The sequence below is a fragment of the Diaphorina citri genome, unplaced genomic scaffold, assembly GCF_000475195.1.
Source record: "Diaphorina citri unplaced genomic scaffold, Diaci psyllid genome assembly version 1.1 scaffold49, whole genome shotgun sequence".
Classification (NCBI taxonomy): domain Eukaryota; kingdom Metazoa; phylum Arthropoda; class Insecta; order Hemiptera; family Psyllidae; genus Diaphorina; species Diaphorina citri.
The window spans coordinates 164,620-174,356 of NW_007377486.1; the positions used below are offsets into that span (position 1 = coordinate 164,620).

Sequence of the window (9,737 nt, forward strand, 5' to 3'; positions counted from 1 at the left end):
ACAAAAAACAAAAGAAAATAATTTCAACACTAGACGACTACGTTTGTATACCGATTTTAAAATGCACGAAAAACCTTAAAGTGGACCAAAATTTGGCTACCGATCACCACATTTTCAAAGAGTAATGGAATTCACCGGGGGGAGCTTGGAACCTTCAAGTTGCAAGAACCAATATGGTAAAACAAATTGAGAAATTCAAAACTGGAATGCCTTGAAAAAGAAGAAAAACTTCTCGCACAAGTAGCCAGCCCACGCTCACCAAGCTTAAGAAACACACTTGGTGAAAAACTGCATGGCTGGATAGAACTTAACTAGAGAGCAACCTTAGAAGCTCAGAGCTTGAGTGAAGGGTGCTCAATCGATGTCCAACTTTTGACAAAACTACGTGCTACTTTACTGGGAAATTTCACAGAAGACGAATAACTACAATGGGGGGTGTGGGCTCTCAAAATGATTCAATTGAGAGAAATATAACTACTTCAGGGCAACAAATGGTAGAAACCCGCGTACTCAACGCACGGAACGGAGAGAAATATAACACAAAATCTTATGGAGTAAGGTACATATAAAAGGGACCCTGGGGAGAGTAGGAGACAAAGGTTAAAAAAAAGAGTAAATTAAACCAATAAGGAAAAAAAAAAATAAAATGTGATCACAAATTGCAAAAATTAGAAAATGTACACGACAGGGAATTTCCCTCCCTCTCTCTCCTTTTCAATCCTTTCCCATGATTTTTTCTTCTTCCAAAGAGCCCGACCCTGAATGTCACCCATAAAAAAAGGCATCCTTCAGGTTATGGTTCAAAATCCTCCAATCTCTAATGATTTTAAGAGGGTACATTCAAGATCAAGCCCTGATACTAAGGAAAAATCACTCATCTCCCAGGAGGGGAAAAAAGGATTTAAAACATTTAAGTTATAATAAAAAGAAAAAGGAAAAAAATAAAAGTTCTTATGGCAATGAAAAGTAAAAAATTAAACCGAGGAATTTCGTGTCAAAAAGTCACAGAGTGAACAAGTCACAAACTTCTCTACAAACACCAGAAGAGAAAATCAGAGAGAGAAAGAGATTTGAGAGAGGGAGAGAGCAAGTGGAAAAAAGTTTTTTTAAAAAGAGCGACTCAATAGATCTCCGCCATGAGGAGTACAACTAGCGAGGACCATCCAGTGAATGGATGTGCCCTCTGTCCCTTACCTGTCTCATCGTTATATTGCTCCCAAATATAACCAGACCGCTTGTATTCAGACAGAATGTTACGTATTAGATTCCCCCTTAGCTCCCGATATATTTCACCTGTGTCCCACAGTGCAGCATAATAGGCATAACTTTGAACCACCGCTCTTTTGATTCAGGATGGAATGTGACAATTTTAAGTAGCCTATGTCACCCGTAGTACTTTTCTTAACAACCACAAAAAATTTCATCACAATTGGTCGAGCCGTTTTTGCGTGAAAGAGGACAACCAAAGGTCTATTTAGTGTGACAGACAGACATACACACAGACAGACAGAAATTTTTTGAATGTGATTTTTGGAATTGTGGATGCACAAGGAGTGAGAATAACTAAAAATTTCACGATTCTAAGCAACGTACAGACAAATCTACAATTCTATTTATATAGATTAGCAGAAATGTTCAACCCATAAATGGATCATATTCATAAAATTAATTTTCTCATTAGATATTGGGCCTGATCAGATTTCACCTGCTAGATCCGAATAGGGACCGCCTAGATCGGAATAATACTTGAGAGATCGCACGACTAGATAGTTGATGTTCACCCAGATCGGACCTCGCCAGTAGGGAGGGTCATCCTCTGTGTTGTATTGGTTGTAGAACGGAGAGTTCTTCGCTAGGGATCTGCAATAAACACAAGAAAAATGTTAAATAATAGTAATAGAAAGGAATAAACCAACAAATTGTTTGGAAAAAATAAATTAAATGGCAGTGGCTATATGTAGACAAAGTAACAGTGAATAGAACGGACAATTAGCAGTGGCTATATGTGGACAAAGTAACAGTGAATAGAACGGACAATAATTAAGATCTAAATAGCAAATTCAAGAAAAACTATCGCACCAAAGTGAGTGGATTTCATGTGATAGAAGTACTTAATACCTACTGAAAGGAAGGGTAAGTAAACTCTTACCTCAATCCATACGGTGTCCATAGCAGTTCCGGCTTCTTCAAATCCAACAACACTTGTTCTAGCTTGTGGACAAAGTAACAGTGAATAGAACGGACAATTAGGACCTAAAAAGCAAATTCAAGAAAAAGTATCACACCAAAGTGAGTGGATTTCATGTGATAGAAGTACTTAATACCTACTGAAAGGAAGGGTAGTAAACTCATACCTCAATCCATACGGTGTCCATAGCAGTTCCGGCTTCTTCAAATCCAACAACACTTGTTCTAGCTTGGTACTGCTTGGTTCTATAATCTGAGTGATGAATGGAAACAGAGAGATAAATCCAAAGCTATCCACATATTGATACTTTGGTTCTGCTTTCACCTTGCGTATCTTCTTCCTATATTGATTAGAATTATCTCCAGGACTCACCGGGGGTCGAACCAAGGACACCTTGTCTGTGTGAAGACCATAGTCCGCGTATCTGTAGGAGAGGGGGAGATTAATATTTATTACATGAGAGAGTAAAAACAAACAAACAGGTCTCTTATAGCGAATGCCTACTACCGGATGAGCATGCTACGACACAGGTCACGAGTTCAATGTATCAGTTGTTTCATTGCTACAAAAGAAAAATGAAAAATTAATTTTAATTTTTTCAAACACATCATAAGACTAGCCGATTTAAGTTCAACTGGAAGTATGGCCTCGGACCTGTCTGTACATTACCTATGTTTCTCCTGAGACCAGTGCAGTTCATCAAGGAGCCGATTGTCGGCCAAATAGTCGGCTGTCTGTATCATAGTGCGATTTTTATGTAGCCTTATTTATTTTTTGTCAATTCAAATCAAGCAAGAAACTCAAACGTTTGCTATAGAGTTGAACCAATTGAACCATGCTGTGAGCCGTGGATATAATCTTTTCAGATTAGATAGACGTTCCTCTTCTTCTGAAAATCGTTCTGATAGATTCTTCAACATAAACTTGAGTGAGCGAGTCATGTGTTTTATACAAAGAGAATTTCATTTCAGATTGAAATGTGTATAATGTTGAAATCTCTACGAACAGTACAATACATTGCATACAAAGAAAATGACAGTTGATTTTAAATATATAAAAAGTTCTTCCTTAATTCTAGAGTGGTTTAACGAGTAGGTGTAGTTTATAGTTTATATATACAAGAAGAGGTATCCTACATGAAAATGTAAAAAACAATATAACAAACTACCTACATGTAGGTAATATTTTACTCATACATCTTCGTAAAATAGTATTGTTATATTTATCTAGGTATGATCAAGGTCGGGGGGACACTAAGTCTTCTTCTTCTTCTTCTTCTTCTTCTTCTTCTTCTTCTTCTTCTTTTCTTCTTCTTCTTCTTCGCCTTTTCCCATGTTCAGATGGGGTCGGCTTTTGTCGTTGGCCTCTCAATCAGCTTTAGAGTGATCGCTTTGAGGCCAACTGGTTTTGGCTAAAACAAAATTTTCCGAGTGGGATGCCTTTCTTCTTCTTCTTCTTCGCCTTTTCCCATGTTCAGATGGGGTCGGCGTTTGTCGTTGGCCTCTCAATCAGCTTTAGAGTGATCGCTTTGAGGCCAACTGGTTTTGGCTAAAACAAAATTTTCCGAGTGGGATGCCCTTTGCACTCTTTCGCTATTGATATAGCGTGAGGAAAATTTGGACTAGTCTACTCCCTGTTTATAGTCCCCTAGCTAGACGCTGATCTACTCTCTGTTTTGGACTAGTCTACTCCCTGTTTATAGTCCCCTAGCTAGACGCTGATCTACTCTCTGTTTATAATAGTCCCTCTGCCAGACTAAGAGGACAAGAAAATAAAAATCAAAACAGAGTTACAGAAAAGAAAACAGTAGACTAATTTAATTTACAAGTGCAAAACTAATTTTAATGCCCACCAGCCTAGTTAGCTTGGAGGGTAGAAAGTCTGCCTTGTAAGCGCTATATCGTGGGTTCGATTCCTGCCCAGGGAGGATTTTATACTGAACGGATAAGGTTCGTTCTGGAACGGCTGGCTTTCCTCTCACTTTGCCTTCGGGACGATAAGACCTTGGGAATTAAAGCTTCCTCTATTAAACGTCTTAAATAATGGAAATAATAAAAATTAAGACCAATTCTACAATTTCAAAGAATTTCGTAGCCTCTGATCATGCTGAGAACTATTTCCGAACAATCTTCAAGTATTCTCGAAGGATAAGTGTTCAACCTCCCTCTCACACTCACACTTACCTAGTATTTGTTCCCGCGGTATCCACGCTTCAACGTTCATCAAATCAAACCAATGATTCATAATGTCCAACTCTAGATCTAAATCCCATGCTGATATGAGAAGACCATGGAATCCTTCATCCCATAGGAAGCCCCTGGGAAAGAAGCTACGGGATGGGGGAATAAAATGAAAATATCTTGATTGGATACCTGAAGTTGGAAGGGAAAAGAAATATACATAAAGTATTTGGTAGTTCATTTGATCCATTGAGAAATATATATTTTGTGTTGGTAACTGGATGTATTATGCACAGGATAGAACTCAGAAGAATCAAAAGACAGTTTGGTCCAGTAGTTGCCCATGCCCATGACCAATAATTTGCCTACTTCACATGGGAATATTTTATGTTTTAGGTTAAAAACCAATGTTCATTTTCATGTTTTGTCAAATTGTTGACATTTAATCCACGAGTTCAATGTATCAGTTGTTTCATTGTTACAAAAGAAAAATTAAAAATTAATTTTAATTTTTTCAAACACATCATAAGACTAGCCGATTTAAGTTTAACTGGAAGTATGGCTTCGGACCTGTCTGAGTACTTTGTAAATACTTTTCCATACTTTGGTGATTTAGGGCACAGGTCTCTTATAGCGAATGCCTACTACCGGATGAGCATGCTACGACACAGGCCACGAGCTCAATGTATCAGTTGTTTCATTGTTACAAAAGAAAAATGAAAAATTAATTTTAATTTTTTCAAACACATCATAAGACTAGCCGATTTAAGTTTAACTGGAAGTATGGCTTCGGACCTGTCTGTACATTACCTATGTTTCTCCTGAGACCAGTGCAGTTCATCAAGGAGCCGATTGTCGGCCAAATAGTCGGCTGTCTCCCGGTATTGTCGGCCCGACTTGCCCAGCAGTTCACTGATTTCCGCCAGAATCTCGGCCGCTAATCCAATCCAACATCTGAGATCAACATGTCGCTCATCATCTGTAGGATGTGAAGCCCTGGGATAATCATCCAGACCAGATGAGAGAGACTTGGGATTCAACTCTTTGCTATGTGCATCCCGACCTCGCCATCTATATGAACCTGACAATAATAATCACAATCAGAAGGAAAAAAAAATAATATTAATAAAAAAAAAAATAATAATAATAATAATTACAGCATGGTTCAATTGGTTCAATACATCTCAAGTAGGCCCCGTACCTGGTAAGCAATAATAATACCAACTGTCTCGGTGGTGTAGTGGTCAAGGTACTTGCTTGGTAAACAGGGGGGCGCGGGTTCCATCCCAGCCGAAGGAAGCATAGATTTTTTTTTTATTTTTTTTTATTAATATTATTTTTTTTTTTCCTTCTCTGATTGTGATCCATCTATATGAACCTGACAATAATAATCACAATCAGATGAGGTGTTCTTTTCTTTTTGAGGAATTTCGAGTTAGCATTCGGAGAGAAAAAATTCTCGGCCTTTTTTCCAACCCATAGGCACAATGTAGAATGTACACTAGTGAAACGCGTTTCATGAAACCCGTACATAAGGTTAACACAGAGCAGTACACACTGGTAAAACGGGTAAAACCGAGTTTCATGAAACTCACTGTGCATTGACATATGAAACACGTTTCATGAACGCGTATCACTAGTGTGCATTGCGCCTTGTGGTAAAATTCTCAAATAAACGAGGATAAAATTCCATACTCCATACCTCGTATTAGACTGAACCCGCGCCCTCCTGTTTACCAAGCAAGTACCTTGACCACTACACCACCGAGACAGTAAAGTTGTTATTATTATTGCTTACCAGGTACGGGGCCTACTTGAGATGTATTGAACCAATTGAACCATGCTGTGAGGCGTGGATATAATCTTTTCAGAGTCTCTTATAGTGAATGCCTACTACAGGATGAGCATGCTACGACACAGGCAACGAGTTCAATGTATCAGTTGTTTCATTGTTACAAAAGAAAAATGAAAAATTAATTTTAATTTTTTTTCAAACACATCATAAGACTAGCCGATTTAAGTTTAACTGGAAGTATGGCTTCGGACCTGTCTGTACATTACCTATGTTTCTCCTGAGACCAGTGCAGTTCATCAAGGAGCCGATTGTCGGCCAAATAGTCGGCTGTCTCCCGGTATTGTCGGCCCGACTTGCCCAGCAGTTCACTGATTTCCGCCAGAATCTCGGCCGCTAATCCAATCCAACATCTGAGATCAACATGTCGCTCATCATCTGTAGGATGTGAAGCCCTGGGATAATCATCCAGACCAGATGAGAGAGACTTGGGATTCAACTCTTTGCTATGTGCATCCCGTCCTCGCCATCTATATGAACCTGACAATAATAATCACAATCAGAGAAGGAAAAAAAAGAGGATAAAATTCCATACTCCATACCTCGTATTAGACTGAACCCGCGCCCTCCTGTTTACCAAGCAAGTACCTTGACCACTACACCACCGAGACAGTAAAGTTGTTATTATTATTGCTTACCAGGTACGGGGCCTACTTGAGATGTATTGAACCAATTGAACCATGCTGTGAGGCGTGGATATAATCTTTTCAGATTAGATAGACGTTCCTCTTCTTCTGAAAATCGTTCTGATAGATTCTTCAACATAAACTTGAGTGTTAGGAAGAAGGTGGGTGGATTGGCATTGGTGTTGATCTGGGTGACAAATTCCTCAGGGACCTTGGCTAAGGCTTCCACTCCTGTCGAATAAATAGTCATAATATGTAAACATAATGGAGTCAATATAATATTAGCTAACATCTTTGATCGTGGTTGGCCTCGGTCAAAAATTTTTTAATGCCCACCAGCCTAGTTAGCTTGGAGGGTAGAAAGTCTGCCTTGTAAGCGCTATATCGTGGGTTCGATTCCTGCCCAGGGCGGATTTTATACTGAACGGATAAGGTTCGTTCTCGGAACGGCTGGCTTTCCTCTCACTTTGCCTTCGGGACGATAAGACCTTGGGAGTTAAAGCTTCCTCTATTAAACGTCTTAAATAATGGAAATAATAAAAATTAAGACCAATTCTACAATTTCAAAGAATTTCATAGCCTCTGATCATGCTGAGAACTATTTCCGAACAATCTTCAAGTATTCTCGAAGGATAAGTGTTCAACCTCCCTCTCACACTCACACTTACCTAGTATTTGTTCCCGCGGTATCCACGCTTCAACGTTCATCAAATCAAACCAATGATTCATAATGTCTAACTCTAGATCTAAATCCCATGCTGATATGAGAAGACCATGGAATCCTTCATCCCATAGGAAGCCCCTGGGAAAGAAGCTACGGGATGGTACAGCAGAGTAGAGGGGGGCTTTCCAATAGGGGACAGGCTCAGCTGTGTGTACAGACTTGACACGGGATGAACCATAGAAATATCCGATACCACCTGGAAATAAAAAAACGTGAGGTTAGTCAGTGACTGTACAATTTTGAATGCACTAGGTCCCGATGGAGCGCGGGGCGGCGACGGACCAATGAGTTAGACAACACCGTGCGTGACCAGTATCTGGCTGGGTAAATATCTAAGTTATACATTAGCCAGCTGACAGAGTGATGTCCAGTTTTTTTCATTTATCAATTCAATTTTCATTTTCAATCAATTCAATCTATTTTCATTAATTCATGAATTAGTTCAAAGTACAACTCACCTATCAAGTTACTGAATATGGACTTGGCCAACTCCACATCTTCATCAGAAAACTTCTTCTCCTTCAGTCTGAACGTCTCTTCAAACTTCCTATCAAACTGTGTGCGTCTTGTATTCAACTCTCCCGTGTACATATCTCCAGACAGAGCTTGCTTACGATCCTGATAGCTTGCAGACTCGTAGATCAAATCCATACTGAATGGTACAGACACATCCAGCTTACTAACCACAAAGTTAGGTGGCAAGTTGCTCTTGTAAGCCAAGTCCCCGGGGAGAACTATCTTACGTCGGTTGCTGTTAGGATCACGTACCACGCGTAGAGATTGATCTATTGTGTATCGTAGCGAGCTAAGACCCGGTGCTACTGTAGCTAGGTAAGAGTGATCTACTATCGTACCTGAGGGAGAAAATAGAGAGGGGATTATCTAGGTTCCACTCACGACCGTCTTAACGTGTGTGTAGCGGAAAAAGGTTGAGACCGCGGTCTGAGCGTGATTAGCGGGCATTAGGCGAGGGTAGAGGATAAGTAGCGTACACACGATGGTCGATCGACATTCATTCCAACACGGCCATTCTTTTTTTCTTCACTTCATGAAATTTTTTTGCTTCTACTTTCATGTGAGTTCCAGTTGATGTGTATCAACTTCGTCCGTTAGCAGTTCAATATAGAACCACAAAATAAAATAATTCTTGGTCCAGTTGATATGTATCAACTTCGTCCGTTAGTAGTTCAATATAGAACCACAAAATAAAATAATTCTTGGTCCTAGAACCCTGATTTTTTTCTCTTGACAATGAATAAGGGGAAAACAGGGTACATTTAACAATAGCAATAATTACCTGACAAATTGGCAATTCTAATGGTGAGTTGATATGTATCAACTTCGTCCGTTAGCAGTTCAATATAGAACCACAAAATAAAATAATTCTTGGTCCTAGAACCCTGATTTTTTCTCTTGACAATGAATAAGGGGAAAACAGGGTACATTTAACAATAGCAATAATTACCTGACAAATTGGCAATTCTAATGGTGAAGTTTCCAAGTTGTGCAGTCTCCCCAGAGAATCCAACCAGAGAATTGAGGACTTTGGGTTCAATGTAGCCATCAGTTTGATCTTCTATTGCTGTGTATAACATCAGTGAGAGCTTCTCACCTTCTAGACGTTTTTCCTAGATAAAATAAAGAAGAATATTTGAATAGGTCAAATAAATTCAAGGTTTAACTTTACATTTTGTCCTTATCTTGTCTGTTACTGTGTATTTTTTATTTATATTAAAACTAGTGGTTGACTCGTCCTTTGTACGAATCCACCACACCCACACCCACCCATCACACACACACACACACACACACACACACACACACACACACACATGGTTGCGCTATGTGCTCCCTGACATGTCCCACAGTGCAGCATAATAGGCATAACTTTGAACCGCCGCCATTTTGATTCAGGATGGAATGTGACAATTTTAAGTAGCCTATGTCACCCGTAGTTTTCTTAACAACTTAACAACAACAAACAAAAAAAACAAGTACTTTTCTTAACAATCACAAAAAATTTCATCAAAATTGGTCGAGCCGTTTTTGCGTGAAAGAGGACAACCAAAGGTCTATTTAGCGCGTAACAGACAGACATACACACATACATACAGACAGACATTTTTCTAATGTGATTTTTGAAATCGTGGATGCATGTATGTATGTG

The 9,737-nt window shown here is 39.2% G+C and overlaps 1 protein-coding gene across 1 annotated transcript in view; it reads right to left on the bottom strand.

Moving 5' to 3' along the window:
* Positions 1 to 1,117: 1,117 nt before the first annotated feature.
* Positions 1,118 to 9,737, bottom strand: part of LOC103515416 (mannosyl-oligosaccharide glucosidase) — a gene marked incomplete in the record, with an annotated part of 9,476 nt that continues 856 nt past the window's right edge. Inside the window, 8 exon segments of the mRNA XM_026827999.1 lie at positions 1,118 to 1,293; positions 1,706 to 1,860; positions 2,355 to 2,612; positions 6,430 to 6,700; positions 6,859 to 7,077; positions 7,515 to 7,766; positions 8,029 to 8,424; positions 9,036 to 9,198. Coding sequence (XP_026683800.1) covers positions 1,121 to 1,293; positions 1,706 to 1,860; positions 2,355 to 2,612; positions 6,430 to 6,700; positions 6,859 to 7,077; positions 7,515 to 7,766; positions 8,029 to 8,424; positions 9,036 to 9,198 — 1,887 coding nt within the window.